At 44.2% G+C, this 19845-nt stretch overlaps 1 protein-coding gene across 5 annotated transcripts in view; it reads left to right on the plus strand.

Moving 5' to 3' along the window:
• The window catches only part of MCEE (methylmalonyl-CoA epimerase), a 59761-nt gene that overhangs the window by 27378 nt on the left and 12538 nt on the right, over nucleotides 1–19845 (plus strand). The window contains exon 3 of one of the 5 annotated variants that reach the window (XM_033920111.1): nucleotides 4388–4479. The exons of the other annotated variants lie outside the window; for them this stretch is intronic. Coding sequence (XP_033776002.1) covers nucleotides 4388–4474 — 87 coding nt within the window. The 3' untranslated portion in view covers nucleotides 4475–4479. The remainder of the gene's footprint in view (nucleotides 1–4387; nucleotides 4480–19845) is intronic. 5 annotated transcript variants of the gene reach the window in all.

Raw genomic sequence — 19845 nt, forward strand, 5'->3', positions numbered from 1 at the left:
TTTACAATGTATTTTGATATCAAGAACTTGATATCAAAATATATTCTAAAAGTAAAACATATCTTGAAACAAATGGGTTAATCAAATTATTATCTGCGAAATAAGAAATTTTAAGCATTATAATATTTGGAGGGCATGCAATTTAACTCTTTTAGGAGTTGGAGTTGAGTCGGCACATTTTCACCAACTCTGACTCCAATTCCACAGCCCTGTTAAATACCCTTATATCTCTAGTGCTCTGAGGTAGATGCTGAACTGGTATAAAGTTAAGAAATTTTTGTCAGTGATACAAATAGTGGGAAGGGAGAGAAGGGTTAGATGTAGATAAAGGGCTCCTTTTACGTTTATCGCAGGCAAGTTTCAAGTTTATTAATTTTTAATATACCGACCATCAACTGGTATCTAGCCGGTTTACAATAAAATGATAAAATAGGAATAGGAGTAATGCTTATAAGAAGGAGGGGATGTGTACATAGAAGACATTTTACGATCACAAACATGATGGTGGGGTTAAAAAAGAGGGGAGGGGAGTAAGAGTACATTATTAGTGATGAAGAAAGAAAGAAAAAAAAAAAGGGTTGAAGGGAAATGGAAAGAAAGGGGGGGTAAAACATTAGGGGTGGGATCGCTTCTTTAAAGCGGTTGGCTGACTTGATGATGAGGGGTTCAAGAGCAGTGAAACGCATCTTGAAATAGGAATGTTTTTAGCATGCGCTAACCCTCACGCTAGCTGAAAACCTACCACCTGCTCAAGAGGAGGCGGTAGCAGCTAGCGCGGTCGACAAATTAGCGTGCGTTAAACTGCTAACGCAGCTTCGTAAAAGGAGCCCGAAGTATACTTGTGTGATCGTTCTGTTTATTATACCACTTTAGAAAAATAAAATAAATAGACTAGCCATACTTTGGCCTTTGTTTCCACTAATAATTCTAGGAATTACATTCTCAGAAGGACTTAGCTGAGAGAGTTGCTGTCAGTGAACTTCCATTCATCAGGGACACTTGGAGCCAACTTGAGTTTGCAGCTCGTACTTCTGAGTATTCTCCAATCTGTAATTTTGAGTTCTTTGTATTTGTCAGCATGCTTTAACAAGTTTGAAAATTGACTGGGGAGAGTTGTCAAGCATGGCTGATGGGGATCTTTCCAGAGGAGCTTCATTGTAGCCAGACTCCCTTGTGACGGATCTTGCAGGCAGAGTATTTTGATTAGCTTCTCCCATAACTAGTTATTAATTCCTTTAGATTTTCTTAGCCTTATTTAATTTTTATTAAATAATTCTTAGCCTTATTTAATTTAATTTTTAAGGACTGATGCATTAAATTATGTTCTACTGATGGAAACATTTTTTCTTAATAAATGTGTTAGATTGAGATCTGGTAATTAGGGAGTCTGATATATACTTCAAACATGCTTACACACATTTCTAAAATTGTATTTCTTCATGCATATATTCAGCCTACTTGGAGTCTTAGTGAAATGCCCCTCCAACACAGCAGTTTTTTTTTTCCTTTTAGATCAGCTCTTGGTAGTATAAAAAAACAAAACCAAAAAAACAAAGGAAATAAGGTGACACCATTTTTTTATTGGACTAACTCAATGCATTTTACGATGAACTTTCTAAGGTTGTAGAAGGCCTGGTTAGCGCAAACAGCGCAGAATAAATAGCAGGGTGTGGCAGAGATCTTTCTAAGTCCTGATCAGAGGGACTTAAATGCAAACACATTTAAAACTTTGAAAAGTCGGGGGAGGGGGAGCACGTGATGCCGGAAAACTAACCGGACATGCATCCCAGCAGCTCCGGGCCCTGCACAAACCTTGCCGGAGCCCAGACAAACGACAGTTCTGTAGCCCTCGCTTCGCTGAATCAGCTGCAGCACGCCATTCCTAGCTCAGAGTGTGCTAAGGCCACTAAACCACCCAGAACTGCTAAGGACAAACAGAAGGGGCAAGATAGCAAAATGGCGGAGCAGCATGAGGCGCCCGTTTTCACACTAGAGGCCGCGGCAATACAAGAGCTAACCCGATCCCTCACACTGGTCATGGAAGACAAACAGGCCCCATTCATACCTTTTATGGAGGGCATAAAGGAAAGCCTGAATTCTCAGGCTGGCCGGCTGCAACGTACTGAAGACCGCATTGCCCAGCAAGAAGATATAACTAATTTTGAAAAGCGTATTCGAACTTTGGAGTCTGCAAATAAAAATATGGCTGAACAGCTTTAAGACCATTAAAATAGGGGCAGGCACAACACCCTACGCTTTGTTGGGATCCCAAATTCCGTTTGTGATGTCGACCTTCACCAGTGACTGGAGAGGTGGCTTCCTAAGGCCTTGGTGCTACCTGACCCTATGGCCCCCTTTCTCCATTGAGTGGGCACATTCATATTGGGAGGGGATTTCAATTTGGTAGCCAACCCTCAATGGGACAATAAGCCAGCTAAACTTACGCCAAAAGGCCATTTTACAAGGGGGGGGTCAACTTTCTTCTGAAGGATCTGGGTCTCTTAGACTTCTGGTGAACCATGCACCTGGAGGAGTTTGACTTCTCCTTCTATTCACACCCCCACGCAGTCTACTCTTGCATTGACTATATTCTGATTTCTGACTTGCTCTTCCCTAAATTCACTGACACACATATTATGGCACCCCTGCATCCGATCTTGTTCTTTTAGGTCTTACCTTACGATTCGGCTCTCACACCAATGATCGGATCTGGAGAATGTCCCCCCACCTATACGCGGATGCTGATTTCCGCTCCTATTTCTAAAAGAAATGGGAGGACTTTGTACAAACCAGTTCCATGGCGGATGCAGGACTGGTCATTTATTGGGAAGCGGCAAAGGCAGTCATGAGGGGGCATATTCTGCTTCCCTAAAGAGGCGAAGGGGTGGGGAACTGCTATCATTGTCTCAGGAACTTTCTAAGTTACGAGCAAAACATTCACAAAATCGGCGCCTCTGAAACCGAGCACGCTTCGATTTGCGAGCGCCCCCCCTGCGAACCGGCACCCTCCCCCCCACAATCCGGCACCCCGCCGCCGCCGCCATCGGGCCCCCCCCACCGCAACCTGAGGTCCCCCTAACCCACCCGAACCCTCTTCTTACTTTTCTATAGCCTCCGCAGCGGCACTGGCACCAGCATGTCCTGTGCGTGGTGCCGGTGTCTGAAGATCTGCTTCCTGTGCTGGGCAAGGCCTGAGAGTTCACGTCGGCAGGGTGGCGCAGGATGGCGGCAGGGTGGTGCACGATGGCGGCAGGGGGTGCCTGATGGCGGTGGGGGGTTGCGGATCGCGTGGGGGAGGGTGCCGGTTTGCGGGGGGGCCTTCGGGGGGAGCAATGCCGGTTCTCATGGGGGGAGCAGCGCTGCAGGCCTCGGGGGGGGGGGAACCTATCAAACCGAGTTTCCATTATTTCCTATGGGGAAACTCGCTTTGATAAACGAGCATTTTGGATTACGAGCATGCTCCTGGAACGGATTATGCTCGTAATCCAAGGTACCACTGTATTTAAATGGCTGTATCATATCTCCCCTGTCCCTTCTCTCCTCTAGAGCAGGGGTAGGCAATTCCAGTCAGGCAGGTCAGGTTTTCATGATATCCACAATAAATTTGCATAATATAGATTTGCATCTTAAGGACGCAGTGCATGCAAATCCATCTCGTATATATTCATTGTGGATATCCTGAAAACATAACCTGATCTGCCTGTGGCTCTCTAGGACCGGAAATGCCTATCCCTGTTCTAGAGTATACATGTTTTGGTCTTCCAGTCTCTTCTCATACTTCTTTTGGTTCAAACCCCTTACCATTACTTCTTTGTTTATTGTCTTGAAACGTTTTCTATACGACCTATTAGCCTCATCAGAGCCCATCGAAGATTACTGCATGCATTCCATTATCTCTTAACAAGGTCTTTGGAAGTCTTTTAAGTCCTGGGAAGGTACTGCTTAGTGATGCTGTTACAAGGACAAGAAACAAACTAGCTATCTATTTGAAGGTATCTGCTGTCTACTCAGCCCTTTGTTAGGCTGTGTGAAATAATGGGCAGCAAAAATGAAAAATTGTTCTCAATAAACTAGATGGCCACGTAAATCCTCTGAGGACACCAGCAGACATGCAGCCAGCAGAGCTGCTGAACTCGGATGTGCAAGATTCATCACTCAGAGTCTATTTTGTTGTTCAGCTGGGAATTGTAATATATGTGGATCTTCCTCTCTTTGGGCTTTACATTTGCAGCCTGCGTGACCACTATTGTCTTATCGTTAGCAGTTCATAATGTTTAGGAGTGCAGTGTAAGAATAAATGCAAACCTTCAGAAGGCTTCTGATATTCAGAAACTGATGCAGAAGGCTGGCTGATTAAAAATGTATATATTGCTGCTTTGTTTCACAGATGAGAAAAATATCAGCATGTGGTCTTTACTTGCTTTCTGATCTGAGGAAGAAGCTAATCATAAACTACATTAAGTTAATCCCATAAAAAAGGTGGTATTTTTTTTCCTTTTACGTTTTTGTTTTATGTCTACCTTGAAGAGTGGACGAACGCGGCCACCATACCATTTCACTTTACCTAGCCTAGAATTCTAAGTGGATGCAGATGCCTTATCCATTCTTTTGCATAAGACAGCGACTTGAACGTTGCTCCAACTAAATTATGCCTTAATTCTGCTATTTATTCTGGACTTTATGTATTTTACCACCTTCCTGAATGGTCATTCAGAGCTGTTTTATAAAAACATAAAATTTTAAAATTTGCATTACATACGCCATACAAAATAACATATCAAAGTCAAAACCAAGAAAATAAACATAACATTCAAATAACAATAAAATGAACAGCAGGGGCAGTAGTTCTGCACGACCCATGGACCAGTGTTCATAAGACCCTGGAGCTCGTAGTGTTCCCATTAACCCTAAATGCAGTGTTCTGAAACCCCCCCCCCCCCCCCCATCTACTACCTTTCCTAGGGCTTATGCAGGAAGCTGCCGTACACAGCAGTTCATTACATTACATTAAAATACATTTCTAGATCTCAATACCTTCCAGATTGATGCAGTTTATATCAAGAGAGGTGTGTGTGTGTGTGTGTGTGTGTGTGTGTGTATATATATATATATATACAGTTAACAAGAGGCAAGCGAACAATGCAAAAAAAAAAAAAAAAACAACCCCCAAAACAGGTGTGGCATGAAAGACATTATTAACTATTCTATATCAGTGGTGTATAAACTGTTTTTTTGTAGCATCTTGCTGATGAACAACTTGAGCCATAAAATATTAGTGTCATACAGAGGCACGATAAAAAGCCCACTTGTCAAGGCTGTCAGTCTGTATGTTGTAAGCCCTAGAGCCCTATTGACCAAAGAGAAGCTGCAGAATAAAGCATTCAGCTGATGCCTTTGGAAGCAGAGAATTATTTTAGGAAGAAAGCCAAATTTTAGCAATTTGGAAATTAGCCAATGTAATGTTAGGGGAAAGAGCAACATTGCTGCCATAAAAAGGGGAGAGGAATAAGCGTGGAGTTGAAAACTGTATAAAGGAATAAGCAGCAATCGGTATTCTCCTTGTAGACTTTATAAAAGTGACTGGAAAGAACAAGATCTCCATTGGCATGATTTATATTTTGCTAGTATAGATAGCTGCTAACAGCAGTTTCTAAAGCAAGGCATAACAATAAAATGCACCTATTTTTTTATTTTTAAGCAGCAGGCTGATTCTCCTTTGATAGGGTTACTGGATGTCCAGGAAAACCCCCGGCATGTCCTCTTTATAGAAGACTGTCTGGGTGCCTGGATGGATTTCCAAAACCTGACCTCGGGGGCCGCATTTGGGGGGGGAGGGCTTCTGAGCATGCAATGTGATATTGCACGCATGTGAGCGACGTCATCCTATTGTAACATGTTCAGAGGCTTTCCTAGACGCAGCTCCGTGCTCAGGGAAGACAACAAAGGTTTGTGTGGGGGTGTGACTGGAGGTGGAATGGAACTGGGTGGGACTGGGGCAGAACAGGGCAGGGCCACGTGTTCTCTTCTCTCTCTTTTTTTTTTTTTTTTAACTTAAAAAATCTGGTAACCCTATGCTTTGGTCATAGTTGTATGTAAAGTTATCTTCCTAATGGGTTCTGATGGCAGGGCTGTAGTCCTCATACAGTTACACTTCTCCCTCCGTATTTGCAGGGGATGCAGGCAGAACATAGCCGTGAATACCGAAAAACCACGAGTATCTTTTTACATGTTATTTGCGGGTTTTCAGTAAAATAGACCTGAAAAAGATAATCAACCGCGAATAACCCGAGCTGTGATTTGCTCCGTACAACACCGGGAGCAGCGATTTCCTCCATGAACCACCAGGAGGGCCGAGTGCTAGGCTCTATCTTTCCACAGTGAGCTCCTAATGTTCAAACCATGTCTCCACTCCTGCGCTCTTCTCAACCCCTGTCAGGGCCTGCCGAACTTTATTGCAAGGAAATCACCCTGCAGGCTGCACACATGCAGCATGAACAGTGCCGAAAAAAGGGATCCTGTCTCTCTCTGATAGAGCCAATAGCCTCCTCCACAGTCTGTGCACTCGCGGCATAGCGACGTTCCCAATGCTCAAGCTCCCGTTCTCCTCTCAGCCCCGGTGGGACTCGCCAGATTCCATCGGTGGGGGGACACTCTCCACTGCAGCCGGTACACTCGTGGCAAAAATGCTACAGAAAGAATCCTGTTTTACTCAGGTAGTGCTGATAATCGAAAAGTTAGCATTTAGTGCGGCAGCTCGCTAAATTTCTCCAAGCCAGCGTGGAGTCCGGGTCAGCTCCTACTCTAGTCAGCTATTCACTTCGGAGCAGCAATTTCCAATGTGAAATGTTGGGTTCAGTGATGAAAATTAGGGGGCGGAGTCGGCGAATAAGCAAATCCGCAGATACGATGGATATGGGGGATAAGCTGTTAATTTGCTCTACACTGCCTTGAATGAATTCTTTCAAAGAGGTAGTAAATAAATCCTAATAAATAATTTCAGGCAGAAGGCTAGGAAAGGACTATCCTCGGCTCATGGCTCAGGCCCTACCTACGAACCCATTCAAAAATAGGCCCAAGAGCCATCCATGTCTGCCAGGGGCCAGAAGTATTCTATCACTTTTGTTGCAGCTTGGTTCTTTTGCATAATCTAAGGAACAATAATCTGAAGTACTGGGAATGAACACTTTCCATAATGAATATGTGCAAGAGAGACCTGCAGATCTCTCACATGTGTATTTAGTAGGAGTATCCTGAAAGCTTAACCCATTTGTCAGTTTCTTTCTTGCTTCATCATGGTTTTAACTTTTAGCATGGATGAGCAGTTTTTTAACCATTTTATTTTGTCACTTCTTTAGACTTGTATACCGTCTTTCCCTAAAAATGCTTTGAAATGCAAAGTAAAATATAGTCAATATGATTCAAAGCATCACCAAACATAAAATAATAGAAATTGACAATACAATACAGTGCAAATTTTTAATCAAACTGCTTCAAATGAGCATTGATCTAAATTTTAAGAAATATTTGTTCTTAGTTACCCGATGTATGGTGTATGTGAGGGGTGCTTCTTTTTTATGATGGGAACAGTATTTAAAATAGTATCAAAACATTTGAAATGAAGTAATTTCCTCAGTTAACTCAGTATAAGTCATTGAGATATCTGAGAATGTAGAGAATGACATGGTGACAGAATTCATCACTGTTCCCGTTCCCACGGGAAACCATCCCCATGTCATTCTTTAAGGAGCGAGTGAAGAATCAGAGTATGAATGGGCACAACCACTGACCCTTAAGCCTTGCATTAAAGAATGCTGGTGTAGTAGAATTGAGGTTGAGATACACTAAAGAATGACATGGTTTCCCGCAGTTATCCTTGGGGATGGGAACAGTGATGAATTCTGTCACCATGTTGTTCTCTAAATGTGACTGTCATGCTATGTGAATTGCACAATAAATGACTTGATGTCCTAAGAACGATATAGTGCATGGTCCCAGTGCTATTTAACTTATTTATAAATGATTTTGAAATTGGAACGACGAGTGAGGTGATTAAATTTGCAGATGACACTAAACGGTTCAAAGTTGTTAAAACGCATGTGGATTGTAAAAAATTGCAGGCAGACCTTAGGAAATTGGAAGACTGGGTGTCCAAGTGACAGATTAAATTTAATGTGGACAAATGCAAAGTGATGCACATTAGGAAGAATAACCTGAATCATAGTTACCGGATGCTAGGGATTAGCGCCCAAGAAAAGGATCCGGGTGTCATTATAGATAATACAATGAAACCTTCTGCCCAATATGCAGGGGCCAAAAAACCAAACAGGATGCTAGGAATTGTTTAAAAAGGAATGGTTAACAAGGCTAAGACTGTTATAATGCCCCTGTATCGCTCCATGGTGCGACCTCATCTGGAATATTGCATTCAATTCTGGTCTCCTTATCTCAAGGAAGATATAGAGGCACTAAAAAAGGTTCAAAGAAGAGTGACCAAGATGATAAAGGGGATGAAATGCCTCTTATGTGAGGAAAGACTGAAAAGGTTAGGGCTCTTCAGCTTAGAAAAGAGACGACTGAGGGGAAGATATGATTAAAGTCTACAAAATCCTAAATGTAGTAGAACAGGTACAAGCGGATCAATTTTTCACTCCGTCAAAAATTACAAAAACTAGGGAACACTCGATGAAGTTACAGGGAAATACTTTTAAAACCAATAGGAGGAAATTTTTTTTTGCTCGGAGAATAGTTAAGCTCTGGAATGCATTGCCAGAGGATGTGATAAGAGCGGATAGCATCGCTGGCTTTTAAGAAAAGTTTGTACAATTTCCTGGAGGAAAAGTCCATAGTCTTTTAAGACATGTGGGACGCCACTGCTTGCCCTGGATCGGTAGCAAGAATGTTGCTACTCTTTGGGTTTTGGCCAGGTACTAGGGACCTGGATTGGCCACCGTGAGAACAGGCTACTGGGTTTGATAGACCATTGGTCTGACCCAGTAAGGCTGTTCTTATGTTCTTATGTACTAGTTCTTTTTATGTACAGTCCAAAAAACTTCAGACTCAGTTTTTCATTTGAATGGTGACCCATGGCCACATGGAGCAGAAAGAAATAGGAGTGTGTGGCACAGTGGTTGGAGCTACAGCCTCGGCATCCTGAGGATGTGGGTTCAAACCCCGCACTGCTCCTTGTGACCCTGGGCAAGTCACTCAGACCTCCATAGCCCCAGGTACATTAGATAGATTGTGAGTTCACTGGGATAGATAGGGAAAATGCTTGAGTACCTGATTGTAAAACCGCTTAGGTAATCTTGATAGGCAGTATATTAAAAAAAAAAAAGAATAAACTTGAATAAACTTCATTAAATGAAATTGGTCCTATGACATTGTAGATATCTGTGCCTCTTTGTGAACATACATATGAGTATAGGTAGACATGTAAAAAGAGCAATGCTGTGTCTTTAACCATACTTATGTTTGTGTGTATATTCTGAAATGTGTGCTTTTCATAATATTAATAACCGTAAGAACCAGTAGTTGTTCTATAGGATTTCTAAGGTAAGTAGAAGATGGAACTTGACAGGGGATTAGAGTAGTGATCAGGATGTGCTGTGTTTGGCTCTGTTTTTTTCTCTTAGGTGGAATGAAATAAATCAAAAGTATCAGTGAAGCAATAGCATGAACTAGAGAATGACACGGGGAGCGATCCCCGCAGCGAACCGCTGCGTGGCTGCGGGTTATGGTGACCTCATTAGCAAATCGCCGCAGACGCGGGGACAAATCCTTTCACCGACCGCAAAAACGGTGAATAGATTTGTCCCCGCAGGCCAATGTCCCCCCTTCTAGGAACCGCTATTTACCTGTGTTTCACCGTGCTCCTCATTTGTCAGATCAACCCTTCCTGCCAATAGAACCCGCCCCCACCCCCCCGACGATCGCCCTCAGCCCTTCATGCCGACAGAATCAGCCCTCCCCAACGATCGCGGCAGGAGGGTACCCATCCCCTCCTGCCTACCCCAACAGCCCCCCCGACGATCGCAGCAGGAGGATATCCAACCCCTCCTGCCAGCTCCCCAACAGCCCCCCTATGATCACTGGTAGGAGGGTGCCCAACCAGTGTTCCCGCTAAGCTGCGCTGGCGTGCGCTGGCGCACAAAATATTACATCGCAGCGCACAAGTTTCTCGTCACAGCGCACGGCGTATGGCAGATGGCAGGGCGGCGAGAGGAGAATCGGGCGAGTTGGCTCATAACTTGCTGGCGCCCGATATTTTTAGCTCACAGCAAAAAAAGTTTGCTCACAACACCCGCCCGCTTAGAGGGAGCACTGTGCCCAACCCCTCCTGCCGGCACCCCCAACGGCCCCCTATATCGCCAATAGGAGGGTGCCCAACCCCTCCTGCCGGACCCTCCCCCAACAAACCCCGCCATCCCGAAACACCACCCTTAGTCTTACTTTCCAAGTTGGACCGGACAGCTCCTCGCTCGTCTGGCCAGCAGGCCTGCCTCCGTCCAAATGAGGCGGGCCCGCCCCTCCCCTCCCCTGCCTAACCCACAGGATCCTAGGGCCTGATTGGCCCAAGCACCTAAGGCCCCTCCTATAGCGGGAGTGGCTTTAGGTGCCTAGACCAATCAGGCCCTAGGATCCTGTGGGTTGGGCAGGGTAGGGGCGGGCCCGCCTCATTTGGACGGAGGCAAGCCTGCTGGCCATACGTGTGAGGAGCCGTCCAGTCCAACTTGGAAAGTAAGACTAAGGGGGTTCCGGGGTGGGAGGGTTCGTTGGGGGGGGGTCCAGCAGGAGGGGTTGGGTACCCTCCTGCCGGCGATCTTAGGGGAGGCCATTGGGAGGACCGGCAGGAGGGGTTGGGTAAGCATTTAAAGTACATGTCGTGTTTGTTTTTGCATTGCTAGCCCCAGGGGTGGTGGAAGATTAGTGATTGAAAAACTGTATGAAAAATAACTATTTTAAATTTAGTGATCAAAATGTGTCAGTTTTGAGAATTTATATTAATTAATTTTTTCTCTGCGTGTTTTGTTTTTGTATAGTTATTAACTAATATTTAACTAAGTTTTAAAGTTTTAAAGAATGTTTCCTTTATACGTAAATAAAGAAAAGTATATAAAATCGTACCCGTTTAAGGCTTTTATGTATGCAGCGGTGACGGTGACGGGGCGGTGAATGGGGTTGCAGTGGCGGTGACGGGGCGGTGAATGGGGTGGCAGTGGCGGTGACGGGGCGGTGAAGGGAATGGCGGTGACGGGGCGGTGCAGAGGATGGTGAGACGGGGACGGGGCGGTGACGGGGACCAATTTTTTCACCGTGTCATTCTCTAGCATGAACCACTTGATAACAGTGTGGACGTTCATATCACATCCAGCTGCAAAACTGGAATAAATAAACCTACCTCTAGTACTTGATGTCTTGTAAAATTATTTAAGATATTGCCCCTTTTGGGTTAAGAAATGGCAGTTAGCATCCATGGAAAAAGAGAGAACTGATACGTTCATGTTATGTCTTGACTAATAGTCTCTCAAGTCCAGCATTCAGGTTCTTAAAAATTACCAATTTGCTGCTTGAAAGTACCCAGTAGATGCTGATGGGAAGGTCCTTCTCCAGTGCTGCACAACCTGATGTAAGAGGAAGTGATCTCCTAATCTACTTGGCTATTATAATTGGTAGTAAGCTTGTATGCTACTTGACTTGGCAATATATTCTACCAACAAATTTCACAGCTTAATTGTGTGTCCTGAAAATCTACCTTTTTAACTTTCAAAAATAAGCTACCAGTTTTATGTTCTGTCCTATTTCCTCAGTCACCTCCAAGTAGGAGATCAGAACAAGCTCCGAACCACCTAGGGAGGAGCGATGACAAATCGGCCGAAGCCTTGGGGGCCAATCGGCTAGGCGCAGGGGGGGGGGGGGGAAGGGGGGTAGGATAGATTAGGGTGAGCGGAGGGGAGGTCGCCCCTTTCGATCCGGCTTCACATGAGGCGGACGCGGCTTCCCTCCCGCTCACCCTCGACTGCACAGGCCGGCAGCAACGGGCTTTGCCGTCGTCTTCGCTTGCAGGGATTTGGGTGGCTGGTCGCCACGGAGGGAGGTTCTCTCTCTGGCTCTGTGCATTGGAGTGGGCGGAGTGCGGCCGTGTCTTGGTGGCCCCGACGGCCCAGGCGTTGCCAGTGGACCGGCGGGTGGGGGCGCTGGGGGCCTCGGCGGGGATGGGCCGCTGCACGGGCGGCCTGGGCGCGTGGCCGGGAGCTCCCGTCTGCGGCTCCTTTTCGCCGAGTGTCCTCTCTTGCTGCGTGCGCTCTCTCCGTCCGGGTGCGCGCACGGGGCGGACGCGACTTCCTTCCCGCTCACTCTCAAAAAAAAAAAAAAAAAAAAAAAAAAAAAAAAAAAATATTAAACTTTCCTTCAGCCAGAAACATTTAGAATCATATTAATATGTAATGGCAGTCCCTGGGCTAAGAGTAAGTTCCATTTTTTAAAACCATTCTTAAGTTGAATTTGTATGTAACTCGGATCATGGACAGTACACAGTCTATAAAAACATTAAATAAGAAACATTAAAGAAACAGTCCTCAAATTAAAGTACTTTAGTTTAAATAGAAAAGATAGGAGGTTTTACACTTTCATTCTTCATCCGTTCCACCACATCCAACATTTCTCTTTCTTCCCCATGTATCTGTAACTCCCACCTCTCCCACCATCATGTCCAATAACTTTCTTTCCCTCCCTATGCCTAACAATTCTCCTCTTTCTTCATTTCTCCATGTGAACCATCTCTTTTCTTCTCACTCAGACACCCATGCCCAGCAATTCTCCCTTTCTATTCCCTCCCTCCCTCAATTCTTCCATCCTGTGTCATGCTCCCCTCCCTCCATTCTGTGTCCCAAGTTCATGCTCCCTCCTTCCTTCCTTTGTCTGAAGTTTGTGCGCTCTCTCTTCTGTGTCCCTTGGCCCTGCTTATCCCTTCCTTTGCCAATGCCACCATCTTCCTCCTCTCCATGTCCCAAAACGCCTCTCATTGTCCTTTCTTTCCTCTGTGCTGTGTCCCAAATTTGGTCCTCCCTCCCTCCTGCGAGTGTTAACCTCCTCTGGCTGGCTCCCTCCTCCAAGCCGCGGCCGCTGTTCCTACATAAGGCTTCTGGGTTGACTGCGGGCAGCGGACAGGAGCCACTGTTTGCAGTTTCGTAAAGACAAGTGCATCTGGGAGGAGGGAGCAGCCAGAGGAGGTAAACGCTTACGGCAGGGGTGCCCACACTTTTTGGGCTTGTGAGCTACTTTTAAAGTCAAAATGATCTACCAACAATAAAATTTTAAAAAAACACAACGCACACTGTACGCATAGAAAATGTTAATTATCATTCCTATTCCAGGGTTTTTCAAAGGGGTCAAAGCAGATGACTCTATGCACTATCACCTCAGTAACAACCATACAAAAATAGACAAATATACCCCCCTCCCTTTTTACTAAACCACAATAGCAGTTTTTAGAGTGCAGGGAGCTGAATGCCCAGCGCTGCTCTCGATGCTCATAGGCTCCCTGCGCTAAAAAACTCTATTGCGGTTTAGTAAAAGGGGACCTTAGTGTAAAATATAGACAGCAGATATAAATTCAGACACATTTTGATCACTAAATTTAAAATAAAATCATTTTTCCTACCTTGTCTGGTGATTTCATGAGTCTCTGGTTGCACTTTCTTCTTCTGACTGTGCATCCAATCTTTCTTCCCTTCTTTTAGCCTGTATGCTTCCTCTCCTCCAGACCTCATTCCCTCCCCCAACTTTTCCTTTCTCTCTGCCTCCCTTTCTTTTTTTTCTGTTTCTCTTCTTTCCTTCTGTCTCCCTGCCTGCCCTTTTTCTTTCTTTCTCCCTGCCCTCCCCCAAGCCACTGCCATCGGGGACCAGGACCCAAACCGCCACCAATAACAGGCCCCAAACCGCCACCAATAACAGGCCCGAAAGCCGCCGCCACCCCAACCTCTCCCTGCTTCGGCCGACCAGCATTCCTCTCCCCGACGTCAATTCTGCCGTCGGGGAGAGGAAGGCTGATTGGCACAAGATCGCAATCGACCTATTGGGGGAAATGCTGCCGGGTCCTGCCTTCACGGAAACAGAAAGTAGGCAGGACCCAGCAGCAAGAAGAGCAAAAGCTTCACTAACCTGTCTCCTGCCTTAGCCCATAGCGAACGCTTACTTCAGGGCTCTCAACATGTGCGTGCCGGCTTCCCTTCTCTTCCCCCCCCCCCCCCCGAACATAACTTCCGGTTTCGGAGGGAAGAGAAGGGAAGCCGGCACGCACAAGTTAGAGCCACGGAGCATAAGTTCGCTACGGGCTGAAATCTCCAAGTTTTTTTTTTATGTTCAGCAGCGGCGGCAGCAGCAGATGACAGCTGGGCGGACCGCCCAGCTAAAAGGCCCTAGAGAGAACACTGGAGAGGAAGGCTGATGGGCCCGGTAGATCAGAACGGCAACACGAGTCTATCACAGAGCCCGGGATGGGCTCCGCGATCGACTCGCGTTGCCTTCCTGAGCTACTGGTCGATCGCGATCGACGTGTTGGGCACCCCTGGCTTACGGGATGGAGGAAGGCACAAATTTGAAAAGCAGCACAGAGGGAGGGAAGGACGACAAAAGGTTGTGTTGGGATAGGAAGGGAGGAAGAGGGGCGTGTTGGCACAGGAAGGGAGAAGCAGACCCTGGTTCGTAAGTACGGAGACTGCCTGTATTACCATACTGATTACAATTAAGACCTGGCCAGTTAACACAGGTGAGATTCATGGTAGAAACCTGCTGCAATAAAGACTTGATAACGGTGACTCAACCTACTAGCTTGCCCTTTTAACAGCCTCCTAAATAACTATGTAATCTGTTTACTCATAGAATATAGGCAGGACATTAAATCAAACTTTAGCAAAAAGATATGCGGCTTCAATGACTTCATGTTCCTCTCCTGCACTGCACTAAATGGTACTTTCCACCTTGGCTATTACTATAAATAAATAAACTCATTATCTTTCTTTTTCTACATGTCAACAAACCTAAACCTGCTGAATAACCAGTGGCCTCCTTCTTTTCCAGAGCATTATAAGAGTGTTTGTTTCTCCAAACACTTGTTCTTTTCAAGTATTAACAGATTCAGGTTTTATTTGGCATTTCCAGACTATTTACAGCAATTCAACTGGGTTGGAAAATTAGGCAGGCCTTATGAAAAAACTATGGCATTCTTTGTGTGTCCTATATATAGAAAATAAAGCAAAGGAAATAAGATAGTACCTTTTTTATTGGGTTAACTTAATACATTTTTGATTAGCTTTTGATCCTTTAGATCAGAAATAGACAAATGTAAATAAAACATAAAAGCATTCCAGTGACTCTAACAGGAAGAGAAATGGCGGGTAAGATGAGAAACAAGGAGAGCTTGGTTGGTAGAGATGTATGGGTGATAAGAGAGTGACAATGCAGTATAATTTTATGATTTGTAATACTAAAATGAAATTTTAAGACCATCCAGAAACCTAAGACCTTTGAAATGAAAATAAGTCCTGTATGGTGAGTATCAAAATATTTTAACAGAGACCTGGGGGCAGGATGTACAAAGCTCTGACACCACGGCACCTTAGCCAATCAGGGCCTTAGGCCTCTTCCAGTGCATTCCAAGATACATTGGGAAGGGAAAACCTGCCATTTTGAAGAGGCGGGCCTGCCTGCAGAAGGGAGTGGGCATCCCTCCTGCTGATCTTCAATTTAGAGGTTCAGGGAGGTGGGGGGGCCCCGCCAGCAGGAGAGAGAAGGCCTGCTGATCTTCAGTTTAAAAGTGGAGGGGTTTCAGTGGGGGGACCCCAATAGAAGGCTGGAGTGGGTATTCCTCCTGCCAATCTTCAATTTAAAGGTGGGGTGTCTTGGAGGTCTTGATGGGAGGGAATGGGGGGCCATGGATGGAGGGGGATGTTTTGTTTTTTTAAATGGGCATTGAGGCCTTTACCAGCAGGGTTGGCTGTCATAGCCTTATTTTCCTGTTGATGCCTGAGCCAATCAGCACTCAGGCACTAACAGGAAAATAAGACTGTGACAGCTCAAACACTGCCAGTAATGTTTGTGCAGGAAACAATGTTTCCTTGCTGTGCATAGGATTCTCGGTGGCTGCTACAACTTGCAGGAAACCTTTGGTGCATCAGGGCCTGAGGTTTTTTTTTTTTTTTTATGGCATTACAAACCCTAAAATTATACTCCTTTATCACCCTGATCACCCATCCATATCTCTCTATCTTTCAGTCACCCAACCCTCCCTGTTTCTCACCTTATCCACCACTTCCCTTTTCCTGTGAAACTGCCATTAGAATGTTTTATGTTTCATGTATATTTACTGACATTTGTCAACATTTGCTTATTTCTGATCTAAAAAAGAGGTTACATTCGAAAGCTAATCAAAAATGTATTAAGTTAGTCCGGTAAAAAAAAGATGTCATCTTATTTCCATTATGTTTTGTTTTATTTCTATACTTTATTTACCCCCTCTCTGTCCCAAATAGGCTCACAATCTAAATTAAGGTGCCTGAGAAATAAAGAGTATGACATGTATTATATATAGATATATAAGTGTATAAAATATATAGGAAAATATAAAAACAATATCAAAGAAAAAAATAAAGCAGAAAGGCAAAAAATAAACATAAACCTAGCAGAAAAATAAAATAAAAATAAGTAAAATAATTTCCAGTCTCCAAAAAATCATAGCATCGGTCCAATCCAGTAAAGCACCACATCCATCTCTGTTCTGTGCAAGGCCATTAAGTCACCAATGCAGGAGGCAGCTCCAGGTCGAAAACACTAGACAAGGCCATGCAGCATGGCTGTCGGCAGCAGGCCAGATCAAGGATGAACAGCAAACTCTCCACCAGCATCTGCACCAGACCAGTGGGCCTCCACCACAGCACTTGATCCCCCGACATCGGAACGAGACCAATGGGACGCAGCTGAAGCAAACTCCACCCCAATGTGAAAAGCAGGGCCCAACGTTGTTAATCTGACAAGCAACCACCAGCAGCAGGAGAGCTGCAACGGAAACCAGATAAAACTCCCGACACACTACACACCGATTATCCATACCACCAGACAGAGACGGCCACCATCATAGCAGGCGAGCAAGATGGAAGATTTATGCCGTTAGCAGCCAGACAAGGAGAGGTTCAGTTGGAAAGAAAAAAATGATCGAATAAAGATCATTTAATTAGATCAAATTAAAAAGAAACAAAATAACCCAGGATAATGTTAAAAGAGTAAAAGAATGCAAGAATAACAGAAAATAAAACAAATTAAAAAAGGGTGAGAGGCGCGCCACACCCCACAACCTAATCAGGCACCATCTAACAACCATTTTACTCAAGATGTGTTTGTCTAAAAACCTGATTATATAATGTGCACCAAATGTTGCCCCCTGTGAAGGTAATTTTATAAGTGGGCGCCTCAAGGCCATCCAGTGAGAGCCTATTCATTCTATTATAGAATTGGCACATCTAATGTTTACACGACCACAGTTACATCGGCCATAGAAACTGAGGGGCAACAGGTTCAGGACAAATATCAGGAAGTTCTTTTTCACACAGCGAGTGGTGGACACTTGGAATGCTCTCCCGGAGGAGGTTGTGGCAGAGACCACCATTCTGGGATTCAAGGGCAAGTTGGATGCACACCTTCTTGCAAATCACATTGCGGGATACGGGTCTTCAACAGGCAACACCTAGCTTGACCGCCGCGTGTGCGGGTCGCCGGACTAGATGGACCCAATGGTCTGATCTGGTGAAGGCATTTCTTATGTTCTTATAACTGGGGATGCATAAATGTGAGAAAGCGTGTAATATACAGAATACTGTAAGTTATCCATGTAAGTGGGATCCCCATCTATGTCCTGTCCATTCATAAACTCCCTTGCATTTACATGTTATGTAATCTACATATACTCTTACAGAATAGGACTTTGGTGCCCTGCTGGCACTTTAGCTTATAAGTACTAGCATATACACGGCCCATTTCAGTATCTCAGTAATGAGGCTCTGTGCTCCCAGTTAGGAAATGTGTCTCCTGTTCCTTGCTGAATCTCCTGCCTGCTTTGACTGAAACTAGGGCTGCAACTGAATTAATCCTTACATCTCCCACAGGATTGTTTAAGCAGATGCAGTACTGACTGCTTAAAAAAATGTGATGATGAGAATATTCCTGTGAGAATTTCTACTTATTTGTGGTTGACACTGTATTACTGTTACAGAGATGCATCAGAATTTTAATTTACATCTAAAATGGCATTGTTGTTAAAAAGGAGTTTTTTTTGTTTGCTTTTTGTAAAGCTCATCATTATGGATGTGACAAATAGGAGGAATCTCAGGAATACAATTCCACAGTTTACTCAGTCGTCACATTCCCATTGCCACGAAGTTATCACTTAAATACTTGTGTAGTTGCTTTAACATACCATCAGCCTAGCACAAGAGTAGATGATGGCAGATAAAAACCAGTTGACCCACGTGATCTGCTTGGTTGTTTATCTATATATTGCTGTAGCTAAGGATATAGTTCAGTGTTCCATCTGGGCTTGTTAAAATAGTGAGCATAGCCATAATAAAAGCTCAAAAAAGTCATAAAAACCTAGTAGGGCAAAATGAAAGATTTCAGGAATAAATTCAAAAGGAAAGTTATTTTATATTTAGTTCATGGCTTTTTTTCAGTAGTTTCTCAATGCAAGTTAAATTTAGCTACAGTAAGTATTTTACTTTCCCTAGAGGGCTTACAAGCCAAATAACTCTTTATGTCCATCTTACCATTCTTTCTGAGAGAAACTCCCCAACCCCTATATGTCCTGTTTGTCTAAATTAGGCCCCCCTTTATCAAGCTGCATTAGGGTTTTTTTTTAAATTGCAGACCGCATCAGAGCTTTTACCACAGTGGTCTGCACTTAAAAAAAAAACCAAAAACCTTATGCAGCTTGATAAAAGGGGCCTTAGATTGTAAGCTCTTTTGGTCAGGGACAGTCTATTACATGTTAAATGCATATGTACAGCGTTGCATACACCTTCAGCGCTTTAGAAATCATAAATAGTAGTAGTATATCTGGGGCAGTGGAGGGTTAAATAGACTTGCCCAAGATTTCAAGGAGCAGCAATAGGATTTGAGCCGGTTCTTAGGCCACTGCTCTAACCTTTAGGCTACTCCTCTGCTAGGAAACAGGCAAGCTACTATCTTGAAGATTCTAGCTAATATTGTCACTTTTTAAAGATTTGCTCTAAAAGCTTGTGTGACTCTTTATTTTTTTTTTTGTTTTATTCTGTTGTTTAACAAATCTCTGTGCTCTGTTACCAAGGGTCATGGCAAGGTACAATAAACATGGGTAACCGAACAAAAGAAAGCAAAGTACAAACAATCATGGCTGATACCAAACTAAAAGTACTAGAGAAAAAAATACCTGCTCAAACAAATGTCTGTAGCCTTTTACAGTAGATAGGTAGTTGGATAGGCTGGAATGAACTTGGTCAGCAACTCCAGCAGTGGGAACCTAGGACAACACCAGGTGGACTTTATGGTCTATGGCCCAGAAATATCAAAGAAAAAAGACAAGTTAATTTAATCATGAATTGATAATGTGTACAACTAATGGGCAGGTCTTTATCTGCCGCCATTTACTATGTTACTATGTTGAAAAACTCCAATAACATGAAGCTCATTAGGTAACCCACAAAATTGTGCATAAAACAGATGAGTACTAGTAGTCTCTTTTCTGCCCACTGACAAAGAAGGAATTACATCAGTATTCTGGGAACATTGCCGTGTAGGCCCAACTAGGGAAGGCAGACGGAA

The sequence above is a fragment of the Geotrypetes seraphini genome, chromosome 14 (genome assembly GCF_902459505.1).
Source record: "Geotrypetes seraphini chromosome 14, aGeoSer1.1, whole genome shotgun sequence".
NCBI lineage: Eukaryota > Metazoa > Chordata > Amphibia > Gymnophiona > Dermophiidae > Geotrypetes > Geotrypetes seraphini.